Raw genomic sequence first — 21,840 nt, forward strand, 5'->3', positions numbered from 1 at the left:
ATTTGAACCACTACCACAGAGGGCAAGCACGTTTTAATATACTGTACAGATTATTTTTATTTTATTTTATTTTATTTTTTGCCGACGAGTGACACGCAAAACGCCCTTTTCTCTAGATTGAAGCTCTCTGATGCGTATGTCATACCGCAAATAACCACCGGGGGCGCAGTTTACACGTTGCTCATCCATCCTGGGAAGGGAAAAAGTTTTCCATGCTGGGATGGAGGCGCTTGAGGGCTGAGCCTTGTGGACAGTCTGCTGGGGAAACTTGAAGAGGGAGAGAGTGAGAGCAGGGGGGGAAGGGGGGAGGGGGTAGAAGGCGGAGGAGGAGGAGTAGAAGAGCGAAGATATAACAAGAGCGTCTGTCGATGTGCGCCTCATTTCTCAATAGACTTGCAAAGTGGCGCTTGGCTGCCATTCATTTAGTAGTCGCTGGCGCTGAAACCCCAATACGCCCCACTTTGAGACGTTTTTTTAAAAATTATTTTTTATTTTTGTGTATGTATTTATATATATATCTATATATATAAAGAACTGACAGTTTTGCCCAGTGCGCGCGCGCCTGCGGGATTCGGAGCGGAAACGAGTGGAATTGTCCAATGCAAAACTACATGTATGAGAAAGCCATGGCACAAGAGACAAGGAACGGGGGAAGCTCCACGTTAAACAACAACAACAACGGTGTTGACAACAGCAAAAGGAAAATTCTGGTTGCGCTGGACATCTTCTGTCTTCTACTTGGTGAGTGCACAACTTTTAACTCTCAAAAGAGAAGTGTTTTTCATTTTATTTATCACTTTTGGTATTTTCCATGTTGCATTCACACTTGCTTCCGTGGTTTGTAACGGCTGTCAATCAAAAAGCTTATAATTTCTCAAAGTATTGCTGGTTATCGGAAAACTTCATGTGGTAACTTCTTATCATGCAGCTCCAGTGCAACAGAAGCTCAAAATGAATTGTAAATATTATGTATGTACTTTTTTTTAATAGGCCTATTGCTGTCAACAAATTTACACATCAGCATCTGACCACTCACTTTATATATGCTGCTTTCCTGCCACAGTGTGTCCCCTGGGGCATAAATGTTTTGAAGTGTTGTGACCTGCCCTTTAAATAGCACCGGTGCCCCCTCAACTTGGGACATTTGACCCATAATTTGACCTGCACTCAAAAAGATCCAAAAGGTACCATTCCAGCCAAAACTGTTCATACAGAGTAAATATCGTTGACTTATGATGATGCTGATGAGTGCCTGCTGAGTTTGTGTGTTTGGTTCTGCTTTGTTTATTTTCTGTACTGCTTTGAGGTCCTGTCTAGTTGATGCTGTTAAATCACATCCAATTTAATTGATGTCTGCCATGCGTAGCAGGGTTGGAGCATGATCTAATAGTGGTTAGCACATCTGAGTCACATAGTCAAGAAGTCTCGGGTTCGAATCTCAGTGCTGGTCTTCCTGTGTGGAGTACTACTTTCCACATTCTAAGCACATGAATGTTGTGTTTGAAAATTTTTCCATTGGTATGAATGGAACTATAGAAAATGAAGGAACCGGATCGGTAACATCAAATGAAGTTTAAAATTGATATAACGCAGATTAGACATACTCACAAGCACTTTATAATCCAACAGGTTGTATTCATGGATTTTTTTTTTTTAATTGCACTCGTCCTCATTAGAATCACGACTGAGCCTCCTCTTTGCACGGCCCTGTGCCTAATAATTGCTTAAGCATGTGTTGCGGCATGACGGGAATGCTTCTCCGATCCAAGGCGAGGGAGGACCCTGCATCTGAAAGAGCAGGTGCGAGCCGTAGCGCCAAAAAGCACTCTATGGAAAAGTCATGTAGTAGCCAAACATGTGACAAGGGCCACCGAGATGTTGCACGTTTGTTTTTACTGCCTTGTCTGAGAAGCTCACAAATTTTTTCCCAAGAGCTTTAAAGTGTTTCATCTGCACTTGTAAAAAAAAAAACCCAAAAAAAACACATGCACAGATGAGCTCTTCCAAGCGCACATGAAAAACAAATTTCCTGGCTACAGTGACTTCCTTGACTTGTAAAAACTGAAGAACACACACATATTCACACATACAGTGTGGATGGCGGGTGTTTAAAAAAAATGACATCATTTTTGTAGGCTAATAACAGCCAATTCTCGCTCAAATGATGTCAAAATTGAATTTGAGTTTAACCATAATGTTAGTTTAAAGTTCTTTTCAGTGAGAAGAATGTTATTTGGTAGCAACGAAAAGGCTCAAATGGGTTCGAATGGTCAAGCAAGAGTGCATTTTGAAAGAAATTCCATAAAAATACAGCAAAAGAAAACAGATTTGACTTTGTTTTACACGTTAACACAACAGACACAAATGGCCACTTTTCTTTTGTCATGTTAAATGCAATCTGGCTGCCCCGTGGTGATTGGTTGGCCCATTTTAGTGATCCGGGCTGGGACATGGGGGGTGTTGGAGGGATGAGAGGGGGCTTAAACAAAGGTGGGGTGCGGGACAAGAAGGAATGTGGGTGTGTGAAGGGCCTCAGAGTGTCCCGTTTGTGTGTTGTGGAGTGAAAAGACGCATGCTATACATTGAGGCAGACCATTCTTGTCCATCTGCCAGCGGGCACACACACACACACACTCACAGAAACACACACTTTAAAAAAAAAAAGTCTAGCAGCAACACAACCTCGGGCAAAAAGAATCCCATAATCACACCCATCAGTTCCTTCAAAAAGAACCTTTTTTTTTTTTTGCTTTACTTCTTGTAATCAAAGCTGCTAATGATGCTAAACACAACAGGATGGACACACACTCACACATTCGCAGACTCACAAACACGCGGCGACCGCACTCACAGAATCTGGCTTTGCGATCTTCCTTCCAGTTCTTTCTTTGGGTCTGCTTTTTGCTATTATGAGCGGCGTGGGGTTTCTGTCTGGCTCTGAAATAACACAAAAGCGAGACGTCCAGTTGCGACATCGCATTGTCAGGCTGGTGAAAACTCTGACACAATTGTCCTTTATCCCATGAGGGGAAAACCTGCACAAAAAAAGATCTAAAATTAGGGATGTTTATATTTTCCTCAATGTAACAGCTTTGGATTGCATTGTAGAAATGTAAAGGATGTAAAATTGTTACCTCCACCAAGGAAGGATTTTCTACTCAACTTCAAATGGTAATTATGGTTGTAGTAGAGTTGGAATGCTACAATTTTTGTCAAGTGATATTGGAGGTCAAACTAAAATATCAGAGTCTACTGGAACACTAACTGTGAAAGTGCAGGTAATTACGTTGTAAGTCTCGCACTTTTAATTCATCCGGATATAGTTCACATACTTTTGTAGGTGCTGCTGTTTTGGTGAGCAACATAATTTGAATTCTGAGCTCAGCATTTTATGTAAGATCATTTTAAATACCGCAAAGGGAATCGTTTACATTGCACAAGTCTCAACATTTCAATTTACCTGGGAGAGTTCTTGGTGGATGCTGCTGTTTTGGTTAGCAACAGAGTTCAACGGAGATTAGTCTACTCTTGTCACACTTATGGTAACTTCCTGTTTTCTTTTTCTTGCTGGTAACGGCAACCTTCTATTTGAAGGAGAGATAAATTGCTGCTATTTGAGGAAATACAGCTTTTTGTATTCCAAAATGCCTCATTTATGTGTTGTGTATCTTTTTATTTTTTTCTGGAGAGCTCAGTATTGTTCATTCGGTAATTTTACCGATTTGACATGTCATCATCATTGCTCTCTCTTTTTTTTTTTTTTTTTTATGAATTTTAATTTTAATTTGTTGTGTATCTTCACATAGGTGTCAAGCGTAATTAGGATTTTTTTTTTATGCTAATGCATGCTACTGATTGACATTCTAAGTCAACATTGAGCTGATGGTTGTTTGATATATCAAAACATGAGCCACAGTAACCCTCGGCCAAAAGGCGTTGGGCACTTTGATGAGTGATATACGGGGAAATTAGTGACTGCAGTTCAGACTTTTAGCCCAGAGGAATCAGCTCCCTGAATGTCCCCGGGGACATTAACCTAATACAGCCCACACCCCGCCCTTCCCACCATTAGCCGCCATAGCAGCGCAAGCAGTCAGTCACGCGGTGTCGCTCATTAAAACCGGACAGCTTTAACCTCTCGGGCTTCTCGGCCACTTCAATCCTGAGCCGGGCGTCCGCAAATATTTCCTGGAAATTCTCAAATTCTTCATCTGCTAGCCGCGCCGTGACCAAAGCGCTCTTGATGTAACATCTGGTGTCATTTTGGCAGCGAAGCAGAGGGCACGCTATGGCGGAGTCGGAGGTGTTTGGCCTTGTACGTCTCAGTCGAGAGTTTAAGAGAAGTGGTTTGACGGAACACAGTTGCAAGCTGATAAGCTACATTCACTGACTGTTTGAGGTTGGATTAACTTTTTACATGATTTGTTTATTGCTTTGCTTCAAGCGTGGGATACTGAGGAGCAACTCCGTGGACTCGTACAATTTAGGTTTAAAAGATAAGGGCCAGGGAAAAAAGTCGTCCAACTCGGTTATGTGGACCACAAAAATTGGTCCATGACAAAATGTATGCCTCGAAACTAAAATAATTGTGTATCGCCACTTCCCCTTTCCCTGATTGGACGTAACATTCATAAAATGGCCCCATGGTTCGGGGGTTAGCGTGCCCCCCTATTGCTTTGTTATCATCCTTTTTTTTTTTCTTGTCTAGCTTACTTTGGGCAAAAAGTGGATTTGGTCACCTCATCATATAGCACATATTCACACTTGAGTGGGAACGAATCCCACGCTTCTAAAACGGAAGTCAGTCAGGCGAGTGAACCATAACATCGTCAGCGACATTTTTTATTCTCTTTGTTGTGGTTAAAATTGATCCTTTTAAAGGTTAAAGGGGAATTCAACATTTTTTTTTTACAATAATATCTTCTATGCAACCCCACTGGTCTAAATATGGTATTCTGGTTAATTAATATTACGTTAGTGAAATATGAGTTAAGCAGCAAAATCCAGCCATTTTTATCCATCTCAGGGGGCGGCCATTTTGCCACTTGCTGTCAACCAAAGATGACATCAATGTTGCTCAGGGCTCCGGCAACGACCAATCACAGCTCACCTTTGTTGTGAAGCTGAGCTGTAATAGGGGTGGCCATTTTGCCACTTGCTGTCGACTGAAGATGACATCAATGTTGCTCAGGTTTTAGGTAACAACCAATCGCAGCTCAGCTTCAGAAAACAGTTGAGCTTTGATTGGTCGTTGCCTAGCAACATTGATGTCATCTTAAGTCGACAGCAAGTGGCAAATTGGCCACCCCAAAATGGATAAAAACTGTAGCTGGATTTTGCTTCATGACTCTAATTCTATGAATGTAATATAAATCAGAATGTCATGTTTAGACTAGTGAGGTCATACATAACATATTATTGTCAAGAAATATTTAAGGTTGACTTCCACTTTAAAGAAATACACCAACAAAAACAATTATTAAACATGCTATGGGTCAAACTGATCCAAGTCAAACTTTTGCGTCACCAAAATATTCTGCAGAAATCGTCAAAAATATGCGGAGGATGATATTTACATCTTAAGCGGCCTGCGGGGAGTTGTGGTGTGCGTGTTTACTTTGCGGTGTCCCATGGCATCGTTGTGTTACGCAGCAGATCGGCGGATGACAACATGGGCAGGAATGTATGCCACGCTGTATATTTTGCTGTGCGCCCATGCTGTGGTGGTTTCATGTGTGTGTGTGTGTGTGTGTGTGTGTGTGTGTGTGTGTGTGTGTGTGTGTGTGTGTGTGTGGCATGGTATTCCATCACTGTCGCCCGACTAAAATGCTCAAACCCCTGGAGTGTGTGTGTGTCTGCCAAAAGCTGCTATTAGAGGTGTGAGTGCGTGTGTGTGCATCCCTTGGGCTTTATGGGCTCCCAAAGCTGTCATTAGATGTAGTCTGAACGAAGCAAGGGTCCCCAACTACTGGACCGTGTGCCATTTTGTGCCGCAAACTGAAACAAAAATATTTGAGTAAGAATCAGAATCTGAAAAAAAAAAAATCATTTGAAAATCAGGGGCATCCTCCTGTGCCTCTGTACCGCTTTCCTCTATCATAGGATTTATCATCGCTGTCAGGTGGAAATGTCGTATGTCCAAATATGGTCACGTCATCTGTTAATTTTCACATTATCAACCAATTTAGAGTGTTTAAAACATCTTGAAAACAAATCTATTGAATGTGTTGTAAAACTCTGCCTTTTCCCCTGCGGGAGCCATGCAGCATTTTGTCACCTCAAGATTGAAAGTCTGGATACTTTATTTTGGATGAGTGGTAATAACAAGTAAAAAATAGTTTTTTACTCATTTGAGTAAGCAACTGGTCAATCACTCATCGTTTGTTTTTTTTGTTTTTGTTTTTTTGGGGTGGGGGGTGTGGGGGGGGGGCATGATGTAACCATCGTCATTTGTTTTTCGTTTGTTTCTATACCAGCCCTGGCTGCAACACAAAATTCACATGAGCGGCACATCTGTCCCGTGTGGTTTCCATAGCAACGATTTGAACGTCTTCTGATGCTCGTAGTGTCGTCTCTTTTATATTTGACACTCTTTGTCTCTGTTCACTTTTTACAGCGCAGCGGATGTTTACCGTACAACAATAGTTTTTACGATCATTTATGATTACAGCCCTCTCAGGTAAACACACTCGCGAGTGCTTATTTAGATAAGTGTGCAATTACACCTCAGCGCCTCACTGTAAACTTTCGTGTGTTTGTGTGTGTGTGTGTTTGAGTTTTTTATTGCCTTTGCGGGATCTTGGCTTGCTCAGGGTGTCGTTACTCCCACGGAAAAGAAGGGCCGGGGAGCTTTCTAGGCTTTTTACACTAGATCTACACTTATGGTAATACAACATGTGGACAAAAATTTCGGGACATGAGGCCATCACACTTGCAGGAAGTGAATTTTTTAAAAATGTGATGTTTTAGAGTGTGATTAGGGGTTTGCAAGTCTGCCTCACAGTTTGTAGGTTCTGGATTCAAATCTCGAATCTGGTCTTTCTGTGTGGCGTTTGCACATACTCTGGTACGAGTGACCCGACTTGCCTTAAAGTCTGCTAGCTTGATGCTAACACAAAATGGGCATCGAAGGGCTAACCGGTAGCATCGTCGTGGTGTTATAACACTTTACGTTTTTATAAAGCGCAATATTAGAAAAGGCTGAGATGGATTTATATGGATTTCATTTATAGATGGAGTTTTGTTCAACCACTGTTGGATTAATGAACCGATGAAGAGACTTGTGTAGATCCATTTGCATGATATGAGAAGAAGAAGCCTATCTATGCACTTTTATAGTCTCTTTAGTTCAGCAGCGCTTGCCAGGGAGCAAGCTGCGGTCCTGGCTGCATGGTTGTGGTGCACCATGCTGTCCCAGCCTGGGCCTTCCTGCTGGTACACAAGCCTCTCTTGTCTGTCACTTTCTCTTAGTACCCAGCCAGCTACAATCCTCTCTGTGAGTGTGTGTGTGTGTGTGTGTGTGTGTGGATATTGTATGGATTTAGAGATGCAATGTTTGGGGTACGGGGGTTGGGACTTTTCACTGTTTCACTGAGCACAATAAGCCTTTTGATGCATCTCGGAGCTCCTTTGTTTCCCCTAATGAGAACCAACGGGTCTGTGGCAGACGGAGTTTTCATGAGGTGGGGGTGAATTGATGATGTATCAATTGTTTATTGCCACGCCGAGCCACATTGTTAGCCGGAGGGCTTCTTGCAGCGCTTATCTGCTGGCTAATGGCTAGCTCTAGGATGCTAATCAGCTGGGTAGTTTTATTGGAGAGCATTACATTATCATAACCTCATCCAGTAGTGGGAAGTAATGAAGTACAAATACTTCAATTTTGGTACTGAAGTAAATTGAGATCTTGGGGACTTAACGTGAACCAAAGAGCATTCATGACGATGGCACATCAGATTTGGAGAAGAGAGCTTGTTGTCATCAAGGGAATGGTTTGATGTTCTTGTTCTTTGTCCAGTGTCAAAATGAAAAAAAAATTAATCAGTTATAAGTTGGATATCATTAGCTAACTTAGTATTTTTTGTTACTCAATTTGTAGCGTTGTTAAAAGCTATAGAAATGGGGAAAAAAAGCCTTAGCCAACCGCTAGCTAGTGCTTGGTATGTTTTCTTGTGCCAAGTCATCAAAACTGGCATTGTACGAAAATATAATTGACCAGAAAATCATTACTACGTTTTACTGTTGTACTTAGTATAGTGTTTGAGTACTTTTGTCACCTCTGGTTGTCATCACTGACACAGCTTTCATGCCTACATACAAAGAGGAACTCCACGCTAACAATTGCACAGATCGTTCACACGGAGGCTCTGGTTTGACACCCATTGTCTCCATGTGATCAAGGTAATGAGGAGCAGATGAGGACCAATGGAGGACAAGAGACTGGGGAAGGAATGCTGTGAGCCGTTATCCTGGACACGAGCGTCAGGTTTCAAAGACGAGCCAAGCCCTCCTCTCTGTTGCCAGACTTTTGTCCCTTGGGGCGATAATACCATTATGGCATCAAGAGTGCAACGCCCAGTCAGCCAGCCAGCGAGCCGGCCAAATAGCCCGATGCGGCCCCCTTAACCTGACCCCCTTGGGCGCTGCTCGGATTTCCCCTTCATAGGAGCAGCTGAGCGCTTGCACTGATGCGTTGATCTTTTTTTTTTTTTTATATCCCCTTGCCTCCCTTTACTCGTTAACGGAGGAGCGGATCTGATTTCCAACAAAACAGCAGCAGGGGACTTTTAAAGTAGATGTTTTATGCATTTATTTGACAATTTGAAACCAGGTGTCTCAAAAGCTTTCGTAATCATTTTATATACTACTTATTTTATATACTACTTATATTACTTCGCCAACCAATCATAGGTCTCATATCTCTTCTCTCCAGCAATTGGGCCAGCCTTATCTTGAGCTAAATACTGCTGGGCCAATGACGAGTCTCGCTACACTCTTGTCATTTCGCCTGTTTATGCATAAATGCAAGCTTGATCTCACCAGTGAGTGCGTGTAAAACAGTCAGGTAGATCTCACTCGTAAGTGTATGCGTAACAGCGGACTGGATCAGCGTGCATTGAACAGTGGGCTTGATCTCGCCGGCAAGTGTGTACATATCTGCAGGCTCAGTCTTGTCAGCGAATGTATGCATAACAGCAGGCTGGATCTTGCCAGTTAGTGCATATGTAACAGTAGGGTGTATCTCGCCAGCAAGTGTATGTGTAACAGTGGGCTTGATCTCGCCAGCAAGTGTGTACATAACTGCAGGCTGAAGCCGCCAGCAACTGACTTGTCAGCGAATGTGCACATTCTGGCCATGTTCGGTCGTCTGGTCATCATTATGCGCTTCTTGGGGGGCTGGTACTTGTACTCTCGCCAGCAAGTGTGCGCAATAACTGACTGCGCGCTTCTAATTGCAGAAGCAGAGCCCTGACAATGTGTGTGTATGTTCGGGTACAGGGAGACACCCGTAAATACAATAAAAGCTCTTCAACTCAAGGAGGCAGCAGTGTATATGTTCTGCATGGACACATGCAAACTCTGGCTGTCACTTGAAAGTGGCTCTGGATCTTCACCTGCCTTGGCATGATTATCAGTCTGACAGAGAAACTTGGGTGGTTAATATGTTAATTAGCCCCATTCCAGAAATAGACACTGGCTGTAACTTGAAAGTGGCTCTGGATCTTCACCCGGCCTAGCCAATCATGAGGCAGAGACACCTGGGTTGTTATTACTTAAATTAGAAAATAGATTCAGTCTCATTCACTTGAGGAGTGGGTAGGCACTCCAGAGACAATTCTATTTTCATATAAACAATAAATAGTCAATGTTTTTATACTTTGCCCTGTTTAAAGTGTGCCCACAAGCCAACAGCAAGACAGAAACCTGCTGCTGAAAGGGTGTCCAGGCATATGCCTGCTTGAAAAAGAAAAAAAGAAAAAAAAGAAATGCCATTTATTCCTGTGAATAAAATCTCTCTGAGTAAGCACATGCTGCTGTAGCGGCCCCCCGGTTGCCACATAGAGGGAGGGGCAGAACAGGGATTCAGTTTGTAGACCACTCTGCTGACCTCAGCCACTGAGCCACTGCACTGTGTGTGTGTTGTGACTTTTCATGTGTGACACACATCAGGAAACAAAGGCTGGATTTAGACTGCACGGTTCAAGTGACACAATTCCGATTTGTTCATTCCCAAGAGGCACAATTCGGAAACGTGTCACTCGTATCTCAAGACACCACGGTATTGGTTTTCTCTATGTATTGTTGTTTACTTTAATGTTATCACTGCCTGGTGTTATGTCTTGTTTGTGCAATTTGGGCCTTGTTTCATAGTTTTGGTGAATATAAACAAATGGGATATGTCTCACTTACATTTAAACAGACATTTAAAAAAAACATCTGATATAGACATTAAGTCTGAATTGGCCACATGGACCTGCAGCTTAAATCTAGCCAAAGGAGCGTAAGACCTGATTGTGGAGTCATTCATACGTATTCATTATACAGCACCAGAACCACAATGAATGTGTGCAAATAAGGGCTGGGGTTTGTTTGCAACAAGCCGGGTTTGTGTATTTGGACTGCGGGAGACTTCAGTGGTGAGCATCTCAAAAATGTTTGCGGGGGAAAAATCTTTGCAGACGCTGCCAGTGAAGCCACAGTCATCCACTCTTGACACCCACGCGGGCCCACACAGACACAAGACGCATACTTAGTGACACAGGCACATCACAGTAGAATTCCAGAGCTACAGTATGTGTGTCATGTCCCTCACCTTTAGCCTTCCCGGGTTCTGCTCACTTGCACTCTTGCATCCTCCTCAGAGGCTGCCAGTTGCTGTACTTAGTTAACGATTTAAGTCGATTTTTAAGGTATCTGTCCTTTACTTGAGTATTTAACACAAAAGCTTGAGCCAAAGCATTTCACAGTCTTTGCTTTGTTACTTTTACTTAATTAAAGGAGATGAATCAGTACTTCTACTTTTTAAGCCCTTTTCACACTGCACTTGCTCATATTGAAAAAGTCAAGCAGTAACGCAAAATTACAAGTTGCCAGCATGCGCTTTGAAAGTGCTAACGTAGCAACCTACCAGGAAGTAAAAATGAAGATTTAGCCGCTGGTTTGACCTTCACCTCGACAAGATGTATTTTTCATTGTTGCAAAAGAAAGCCCTGACTTTGCTGGTTTTAAAAAGGAGGAAGACCCGAGTAGCAGAAAAAAAAAAATGGCTCTGCGGTAACTTGGATGCTTCATTCGTTGGTCCCTGCCCGTCACCACATACACAATGAATATGACCGTGTGCTTCGTCCTGCTAAATGCAATGTAAAAAGTCCTTTAAAAAAAATTACAACACAAGAAAACACAAGAGGGTGTCAAGCACGATTTACTGTGCATCCCAGTTGCTTATTTGCTCATCTGTTCTCCAATTTAAAAGGGCAGCTATGTCGTGACTAGAGTGGAGTGACAATAAAAGCAAGACGGAATAGTCAGCGGGGATTTGGCAGCGATCCGCTCAAAGCTAATCCCATTGTGTGCGAAGGAGTGTGAGGCGGGATGCGCACAAGATGGTATTTATGCCTTAACAGCATCAGGAAAGATCAGCAAGCGCATTCAGATATGCTTGCAGCGCAAGAAAGAGATCCACTTACTGGCAAACTTTTTGGGTCTAGGGACCCCTTACAGGGCCACTTTATAATCCTAATGCCAACAAAACATAATGCGCTATAGGAATGAAAAAATTGCCAAATTTTGAGAAAAAAAAGTCCTTAAGTGATGATGAGAAATTTAAAAAAAAAATCAGAGAAAAATATTTATAATGTTATGAGAATAAAATTTTATTTTTTTCAAGGGAAAAAAATATTTACAACAATGAAGTGAAGAAGAAAATGAGATTTCCAACTGCATTTCTACAATTTCCCCCTGTCCTATTCCCACGCTGTTACACACTTATTGAATGGCCATCATACAATATCCAAATTGCTACTGAGTTTACATTGCATTGAGAGGGTAGAGTAGAGAGCCTTTGAATTGCTGGAAGTCTGTCGGGTGTCCTCATGAGACTGGGATGGGCCTGGATGTAACGGATCTGAGCTGTACATGTAAACTGGGACTCGCAAACACACACAACACACATGTTTAAGTTGGGATGTGTAAGAGTGTTCATTTGGTTGTTAATGTGATCAGGTTGTGAAATTGAAAATATATGAAACATGTGGTAGTGTGCAAAACTCAAAGCGAGTTTTCTACAATTATTTAGTTCTTGTCAAAACTCCTACTGAGCAACGTTTTGCACAATATCCTACAAAATTACCTTCTAAATGACAGCAAACAAAATTAGTGTGTTTTTTTATAGCTTGTTTCCTTTTATATCTTAGTGAGAACAGGCATCAGTGTCCATTTTTCCTACTAGCGACAAGCTATTGATTCCAGGACGAAGAGGCCCAAGTTTGATTGAGTGGAAAACGATGAAGTTGCGCGGCCTCCGCCCCTCGCTAACCTTCCCCCCCCCCAATTGTTCTTTCCCCGCCTCGCTCTTTCTCAGCACAGGTCACTTATTCCGTTCTAAGAGATGGGACAAGGAAATCCTCCATTAGGGCAAACCACAATACGGCTTCTTCCGCTCGGCTCCCCCCGCCCACACCCCCCCTCACCGCCCCAAGTCACCTCTCGCACTGGCTGACGTTCGCTAACTCTATATAATCAGGATATATCGTTCTAATTCTGCTCCCGAAAGCCGGCAAAGCCTATTAAAATGTGAATAGCGGGCCCAGAAGGGTTCTGCTGAAGACTTTCCCTACTCCACGGGGATATTAGTATCATGTCAAGGGGAATCCACTTGGAGCATTAACTCAAATAGACCAGCAAGTGTTTGCCATTCTTTTGGGAAGTACCGTTGGTTTAACAGAACAGTAACAAACGACTTGATGCAAGTGTTGACAAACTCCATGTGGTTCTGTTGCCTTTGTGGCCAATCTATTAAAGAGACAGGTGCAATGTTACCGTAGATACACCGTTGGATTATGACTAAGACTGAAGGAGGATTTGAAGCCGTTGCTTTCTTGTTTACACGTCATGTCAGCACGCAGCCTATTATGATGTCACACTGTTAAGGCATCTGACTCTGCTATTGCCGTCTTGCTTACCGGGGACACGAGGTAGACTCAAGTCGCCCTCTTTTAGGACTTGGGACTTTCTTGGCTGAAACCTGTAAATTCTTACATTGTATTCATGAAACTCGACTTGAAGATTTGATTTATTTTAAAAACCAGCATTTTCAAGATATTCTTTTTTTGTGTATTGAGCGCAAACCTGACAACCCACCAGTAGGTCTATGCTAAAATGCTAGGAAGCATAAATGTGGTTTCCGAGATTATGTTTTGGATTGCAAAAGAGAGAGCGACAATATACTAGGTTTGAAACTCAAAACATAATTGACACAATAGCTACGAGATCAAACTTCAGCGTCAATATAAATCCCCACAGACAGGCAGCTAAGCTCATTTCACAGTTAAGCTAAAAGAATAGCTGGTCAAACATTTACTACGCTTCATATCAGTTATGCATATAATTGAAAAAAACTATAAATTAATCAACATTACAGAGGCTTTGTTGTGAAGAATAACAATTTAGCAACAATATTCTAATAAGAATAACAATTTAGCTGCATTTAGTTCCAATGTTCTAGTACAACTAATGAATGTAAGTACAGATGCTGAGCGTAAAGTAGCTATTTTGAGACCGTATGTTGTGACTTAGCAAGATCGCATGACTTGACTTATTATGACTTGCTTACTCGACTTGCTGAATTTTTGTCACAGTAACTTATCTTGAAACTTCCACATTAAGACTTGAGACTTACTTATGACTTGCACCTACTGTATGTGATTTACTACCACATTGGCTGCTGAACTGAACCGTCCCACTTAGCGGAAACAAGATCAAGCACAGTTGTATACGCTATTCTTGTTTTCTTTGTGTCTGCAGGATGATCTGTTTAAGACTTGGAAGAGAGCCACATAGCTAATCTGACTCCCCGCTATACCAAAATTAACCCCAAAACCAATCAAACCGGCACTGGCTATGTAATCTGCCTTACACAAGCCTTCAAATATCAAGTAAACAAACATGGGCTCTTGTGTACGTTGGGCAGAATAGAAGGTTCGGAGGTCTTCGGTTTTTGAGGTTAGTAACATATACTGTATTAATTTCAGGTTAGGATCAGCGTGCAATGAAGCCTAGCTGAAATAAGTGATGGGGCAGTCCTGCTTGAGCCCTCATTCACTTCTACTGCAGTCCCGATGCCAATGGATTTTGTTACCATGATGACAAGGGACACAGATAGCTGGTGGCTACTTGCGAATCCCTGAATCTAAAAACGTGAGAACGAATTGAAGACAGTGAAGACAGTAAATTGAGTTGAGGGATTGTACCGACATTCAATAAAGGCTAACAAAGTGCATCAGCGGCTGTGGCTCTCCTTTCCCACTTGAGAGAGCATTATCGTAAGTAAGTTTATTGTAAAAACACACGGCATTTAGTAGGAGGCACCAACATTGAACCGCGAAAAAAACAGGGAACGCTGTAATCTGCTTTTTTTTCAGAGCAGGAAGCATGTGATTGGATTTTGAGTGGATGGCAGTCACACAGGCTCAAAGACCCAGCCGTGACCTGTACATATAAACACCACTTCAAGCAGACGGAGAAATACCTCCATCCCCGCCCCCACCCTTTCTCTCTGCATTGGGCCGTGGGGGCGAGTAATGTCAAATGGTCCGTAGTGGTTTCCTCTCACGAACTTAAAGAGAGAAACGCATGACCATATCTGATAAGATTAATAGAACCGTTCCCCGACTGGTCCCGCCACCCACTCCGCGTGTGTTTCCGCACTCTTGGCGCTTTTCTTCAGGCTCTGCCATGAAGAATTATGGTGCCGTCAGAGACCACAGCGGTGAGAGACTGAACTGTTTTCAAGCTCATTCGCACCCAGGAGAATCTCAAGTGTCGCTGAACGCTACTGACCTCGTGCTTGTAAAGACTGTGGTTTTTAATTCACTGACGCACAGCGGGCTTTTGCCAACAGGGCGGCCCACCTCTTTCTCTTTCTCCCCCTTGCCCCTTCCACCCCTTTTGTCTTTACTGCTGCCTCTTCCACTCCCCTCATCGCTCTTCCACTCAGTCCGGGTCAACGGGCCTTGCGAAGGTCACTCACTCTTTATCCCAACAAAGGAGGTCATGTTTCGTCTCCCTGCAGACACTTGCAGCGGAAGTTAAAGATTTAAAGTAAAATAAAGATACTATATTAAAGATATTAAAGATTCAGATTTACATGTGAATCCGTTTATAAGAAGCGTGAGACATGAGACTCCATCAGTGGGGAAACAGAATCAAATGACATTTAAAAATAGACGTAAATAGAGAGAGGTACAGTCAACCCCGGTTGAGGTCTTGATTGCAGAGATCTTGGCGTCTCATAATGCAGAAAAAAAGGATCGTAGTGACGTGGAAGAACATGAAGCAGGCAGCAAAAACAGTGATGATGCAACAGATTCTGAGACGCAAGATCATTTCTATGAGTGGCTTTAATGCTTCCAGGTACAATAATAATTTGTGGTGAAAGCGTTGTGTCTTGGACCAACCTAAAAACCACCAGCTTCTGGTGTTCAAAAATTCTTGACAAGGAAACAAATCATTGCGTTCTTGCTGCTAGTGTTCCCAATCCTGACCCTTTTATGAGCAAACTGGATAGGAAAATTCACTCTTAACACTCTGCAAAACCACAGAATATATTTTCAGCAGGATCTTTTCAGAGAAATGCTCAAATTTAGCCGGATTATTGGTACGTGTACTCCCTGCTTTACAATTGTCGCCCTTGACCATTTTCTAAAAAGATCTGGGACGATCCAAATCCCACAGCACAGGATTGCTCAGGATGATCTTTCAGAGGAATCCCACAATTAGGCCTTTGCTGACTTTTATCTAAGGGTGGGGAAGTTAAGTGCTTACCTTAAATTGGGCCAAAGCATTGATTTTGCGATGTTTCTCTGGACTGGATGTTGTGCGCATATACACAGCAGATGCCTTTTAAATCCTCTAGCAATACTGAGGATAACCGATTGTTGACATACATTTCATGGGGTACTGACTGCCATTGTTTGTTCCCGTACCTATTGGACATCTCCCTCTAGTACGACGGGATGACGGGAATGGAATGGGAAGCCTGTGTATGCCACGACCCCACCGTTGTTGGCCGTTAACATTTCAAAACAAACTGTACGGCTGTGTGGCAACTTTCCAGAGAAATAGTACGGGTTGGTGGCGCAGATGACCTTGGCATTTCAAGGCTTTCAGATACAAGAGAGTCTTTCATTCATTGTCAAAAGCTGGCTTTGACTTTGTATTCAGTCAGCTACCAAGTTTCCCATGGTGTCCTCGCATCGCTTAGCATTGGTTAGCATGCGCGGCTGTATTTCTCATGACTGTTAAGCCAATAACCTTCTTTCCCTTCTCAGAATTAGCATGTGAATCCCCCCCCCAACTCCCTCCCAAGGACCTTTCCCCTCACACAACCACACTGAAGAAAACGATTCAACTCGTGATGAGTGTTTACCCAGCGGTACCGGCTTTGCGCTGGGCATTAGCAAAACGCCCATTGGTGTTTTCACTGCATTTAAGGTATTAAAGTGCTGCCAAGTTCACTCGAGCATTAAGCTAAACGACTCACATGAATATCCGCACCAGAATCCTGCCATCGCCTTTCTTCTCATAAGTCACCATCAAAGCCCCCCCCCCTCCGAGTGAGCCCCCTCCAGGAGGTGCGCAGAGCCGTGGAGCTATGCCCTGTTTGCGCAGTTGCCCATCCCATCTGCTGCCCTTTGACACGCGGACCGCCACGTTTCCCTTGAGACTTTAGAAACAGTTGAACGCTAAGGCTCGAAAGCTTTAGATGATCACATGGTGCTCGACAGCAGATGGAGACTTACACCAATGGATGAAATCTACACCTTGACCTCATGTATAGGCTGTTTGTTTTTTTAAAGTGGCTTTTAAAATGTGATTATTTTTCTTGTAGTGTAAAAAACGAATATGTCATGGCAGGGTGCATAGCTAACTCAGCTGCCAAAAGTGTGAGGTTTGTGGATGTATAGAAGTGTTTTTTTCATGGGGAAAATGGATGTATTGGTCTAGGTCAGAAGTAGGCCAACTTTTGTGATTCATTCAAGGATTGACTGCCATACTTTACCTACTCTAGCTGTTTGTGGAATTGTTGTTTTCAAGAACAGTCTTCGTCTGGCTGATCCATGCACCTGCTGCACTGTAGTGTCATTATCGTAACAGGTCGAGACTACATTTACATCATCTGCGCCAGGGCCCACTTTAATTAAGGCGAAAAATGCAGCCCAATAGCCTACCACTGTCATTAAGTCAGTGGTCAGTCTGACACCTGAGGCAATACATTCTTGCCGCAAGTGGGAGCAGATGTCAAAGCGCGGCATGCAAAGTGGCTCTGGATCAGATGTGTGCTGAGTTTTTTTCTTTTCTTTTTCTGAGACATGGTTATGGGTGTGCTTTTGGGGACAAGCCCTCGGTAACCCAATCTCTGCTGCGGTTCCTAGCCTCATTAGGTGGGAACATGCAAGGGGCAGGGAAACTTCTCACTTTGACCCTAATCTCAGACACGAAGGGGAACAGTGCTTGGCGTCGGATATCAGCGGGTCTTCGGGACGCCTCGGTGTCTTCATCTCCATCTATTTATGAGCCACTGGAGCGCCAAACATGCTCTCATACGCAAAAATGTTCCACAGTTGGGTGGGCTTGGATTAGGTTGCCTTAATAGGCACACATTTTAAAATTCCCTCAAGTTTGAAGCCAAGGTTTGCATGCCAGTATTTGGGGGATTTGTGTTTTGATATGTCTTTTGGGGTATGTGAGGTCTTGATCTATTCATTTTCTAGAGCGTGTGTCCTCTATACGGGTAAGAAGGACCCTGTCCCAGCTGACTTTGGATCAGAAGATGGGGGTACACCCTGGTCTGGTCGACGGTCAATCAGAGGGCACATATAGACAAACAAGCAATCACACTCACAACCCCACCCATAGAGTCTTCTCTTTGAAATCGCCAGACTGTGTGCTAACCTAGTCTACCAGCACTATATGTTTGCGATGTTCTGTTTGGCCTTAAAGAAAAAAAGTTCTAACCCAAAAAATTCAACTCCCAAGATTTACTGATGTTCCTTTCCAGCCTAAATAGTGCAGTGCAGTACAGTTCAGTTCGGGTTTGTATACATTTGTATGTTTCCACTGTCGGGTGTTATCTGTGTCAAACCGATTCTCATGTGGATTTGGGACACTGGTATCTTTGATTGATTAATTTAAGCAAATTAAAAAATATATATATAGAAACCATACCAGCTACTTATTTTTTTTAGACAATTGCCCAGAGAACTGAACTGGACTGGACTGTCTGTGGCTTTTACATCCTTTGTCTCCAGTAATGGACCTCAATCCCTGTGTGTCTATTTACTCTGCCCGGGTGGTATGGACTTGGAGGGGGGCCTGGGGGTCTCCAGCTAAAAGATAAACAGCTCAGTGTCGCACTGTCATCATAGCAGCCGGAGAGTGTTTGCTGCGTAAACATCCCATTTGCTCACATACATACGCACACTTGTGGGGTCTTTTAATGTTTTCTTTTCAGGTTACAGGTGAGTTTACATGCAGCAGGTGATGATTACCAATGGAGATGCGTATGAGTGTGTCATCATCCATCCAACCCATCCATTTATGTGTGTGTGTGTGTGTGTGTGTAGCAATGCTGCCCAGCCTTGTTCTGCACCGTACATCTATTCGGCCATACCAGAGGGGGTTTTACTGCGATGACTCCAGCCTGACGTACCCCTACAAGAACAGCACCGTGCCCTCCTCGGTGCTCACTTCTGTTGGGTTGACACTGCCCGTGGTGTCTGTAAGTGGCCCAACACCACATTGAGCGCCCCCCCGCACTGGGTACAATGGAAGGCAGAAACAGGGGCTTCTTGAGAGCATTTTGACTTTAAAAGTTTATAGAAGGAACATTTGTGACAAGCCATAGATGCCACCCACTTCTGCCATATCCCATGAGCCCCTCGTGCCAGGGCGCTCCTTGTGCTTTCTCCTGTTTATGTCTGTGTCACTGACCTGCTGCTTTCTCTCTCTCTCTCTCCTTCTTCCTGTCTTGCTCTCCCTCTCTCTGTTTTGTAGCTAGCCTGCCTTTCCTGATCATTGAGACTAGCACCATAAAGCCTTACCAGCGCGGGTTTTACTGTTCGGACGAGTCCATCCGCTACCCCCAAAAAGAGGGCGACACCATTAGCGATGCCATGCTTTGCGGTGTTGGCATTCTTATTGCCATCATCTCTGTAAGTCGACCTCAACACTTGCCTCTGTTTTTTCTTCAACTTAAGTCTTTTATCCCCCTCAACTAGTCATTAAATGATAGCAGCTCCGCCTTAGATTTGAATATGCAGAGATGGGAACTTGAGTCATTGTGACTTGGAGTTGGGTCAACTTTGAGTCACTATTTTCATGACGTGACTTGACAAAAACTAAAAGGCTTGAGACTTGACTTGGAGAGAGAGTTAAAGACTTGATACTTAACTTAACTTGAGACATGATGAGGTGTTAGAAGTACGCACATATAGGTGAGATAAATTGACCAGTAGTGCTATTGTATCTTCTCTATGACGACCAGACTCTGCATTGACAACTTGACCTAACTTAGGATCATAACATTTGACTTCACGCGACTTGAGATAAGACCTGACTTGCCTAAGGCAAAATGATGAAGGACTTGAGACTCTACATGAGACTTGGACTTGTGTGACTTGATCCCATCTCTGCCAGTATGTTATCATGCAGTCCTATGCTATAAGTGTGCTTTACATGTCCTCCTCCTTCCATACTTGCTCAATCACACTCCATCCACTTTAAATCATCCAAGCTATTTGTTTCTAATTTGTTTCTCCAATTGAGACAGTGGTAGCGAGAAAGCCCCCACCCTTGCCTCAGGCATCACCAAGTGTTTCTGTGTGTGTGCTTGCCAAACACAGAATAGTTTTTTTTTTCTTTTTATGATTTCCTGACCCAGTCTAATAACGCCTACTCATGTGCTGGACCCCACTGTCATCGTATGTGACACGGCGGGTAAAATCGTCCCATTGGTCTCAAGCTGGCTCAACTCCTGTTCCACTGACTTGGTTGTTGAGCGGGAAGGGAGAAAATGCGGGGGAGTGTCAGGGTTAGTGGAAACATGCTATAATGACATGCGGTGGGGTTTGTACGTGTCAATTTGTGGCACGTGGTCAGACTAGATGATCTTTGCAGCACAACCTCCCATCAAAAGTTCCCAGACTGAGACGCACAGACACGCACATACTGTACAGTATATTGCACTAGCTCAGCTCTTCTGCTTATTAGAACCAGGACATGGTGCGTTTGTGACAGTTTAGCCCGTTACACGTTCATGTGTGGGCAAAGCTGGCGTGTCTGGCGCAGCTGTGCTCCATTAGTGGCGTCTGCTGCCATGCCGACGGCGCTCCTTTATACGGCGTAGGCTGCGAGGGAATTCCCTGAAGCCGCGTCGGTTGCAAGTCCTCACCGACGATCCCAGATAAACCTTTACAGGGAACCGTGTTCACACAAATATGTGAGAAGGCAGAAGACTGTATGTTAATGTTTACAGTCCAAATAAACCGTTAAGGATCATATCAGCCTACCGGGACTATAATCTCCGCCGATTCACAGACAATAGCACAAACACCAATAAACCTCTGTGTTTGTTTGCTCTGGCTGTGAGCCCGCCAGCTGACCACCCATAGGTGCGTTTATCAGGCCTGACACACACTGTGCTAGTATAATACACAAACAAGGGTGTACAGCACGTACTTGATAGGATGTCTGAGCCTCGACAAGATGGTCAGGTCAATACTCTGGAAGTCAGAGACTGAAACCTTGTGCTGGGGCGATGTGGTTTTAAAGATGGAGAGCAGCCAGCCTGTCAGTCAGACACCCCTGGAGGTGCCGACGTGATTGACGGGCCCTGTGGCTCGACGGCTAGTTTAGGCTTAAGCCTCCTCAAGTACAGACGGGGCCTTTTCATGTGGCCCTAGGCTACGTAAAACCACTTTGGTTGGAATACCACAGCAATCACAGGGGGGGTGGGGGTCCACCCCAGCTAAGACCATTAGTACAATTTAAGCACCATCAAAGTCAGCCCATTCATGGAAGAGATATTAACCCTAGATGTAAGGATTTTTGTACAGTAGTGTTTTTAACTGTATATAAAACGCTCTTTGTCCGTTTAGGTGAACCACACCTAAAAACCAATCGAAGGGGTTTCCTAGTTCCACCGCCTTGGCTTCCTCCATCTCCATTAAAGGCCCCATCATTCTTAAACACTCGTTAATAATCTCCCATCACATCCAAACTGCCTGAGGGAAAGGCAGGCCATGCTCATTGTGTCTCTATGTGTGTGTCTTTGTGTTGCCGTCCCTCTCCTGTCATTTTGAGATGAGTTGTGTTTGTTGCATGAGTCAAACGTCACACCGCATGGTCGTCTGCATCCAGTGAGGCTTCAGCCAGTCCCTTAGAGATCAACCAGTCTTCTTTTTGTAGATTGTGATCGGAGAATCCTACAGGATTCACCAGCTACACGAGGGGACAAAATCTTTTGTGGGAAACCCTTATGTGGCCGCCTTCTACAAACAGGTTAGTCCTCGACTTTTACCCTTTGCTTAACTATGACTACATGTGGCGTTCTCTTTCAAAATA

At 43.6% G+C, this 21,840-nt stretch overlaps 1 protein-coding gene across 2 annotated transcripts in view; it reads left to right on the forward strand.

Moving 5' to 3' along the window:
* The first annotated feature begins 325 nt into the window (after positions 1-325).
* The window catches only part of plpp3 (phospholipid phosphatase 3), a 35,118-nt gene continuing 13,603 nt past the window's right edge, over positions 326-21,840 (forward strand). The window contains exons 1-3 of one of the 2 annotated variants that reach the window (XM_077584842.1): positions 326-741; positions 18,843-18,997; positions 21,685-21,777. In XM_077584842.1, coding sequence (XP_077440968.1) covers positions 600-741; positions 18,843-18,997; positions 21,685-21,777 — 390 coding nt within the window. In that variant the 5' untranslated portion in view covers positions 326-599. Of the gene's footprint in view, positions 742-18,842; positions 18,998-19,272; positions 19,431-21,684; positions 21,778-21,840 lie in introns of both variants that reach the window. The other variant, XM_077584841.1, reaches the window with a different exon arrangement.

The sequence above is a fragment of the Vanacampus margaritifer genome, chromosome 13, assembly GCF_051991255.1.
Source record: "Vanacampus margaritifer isolate UIUO_Vmar chromosome 13, RoL_Vmar_1.0, whole genome shotgun sequence".
NCBI lineage: Eukaryota > Metazoa > Chordata > Actinopteri > Syngnathiformes > Syngnathidae > Vanacampus > Vanacampus margaritifer.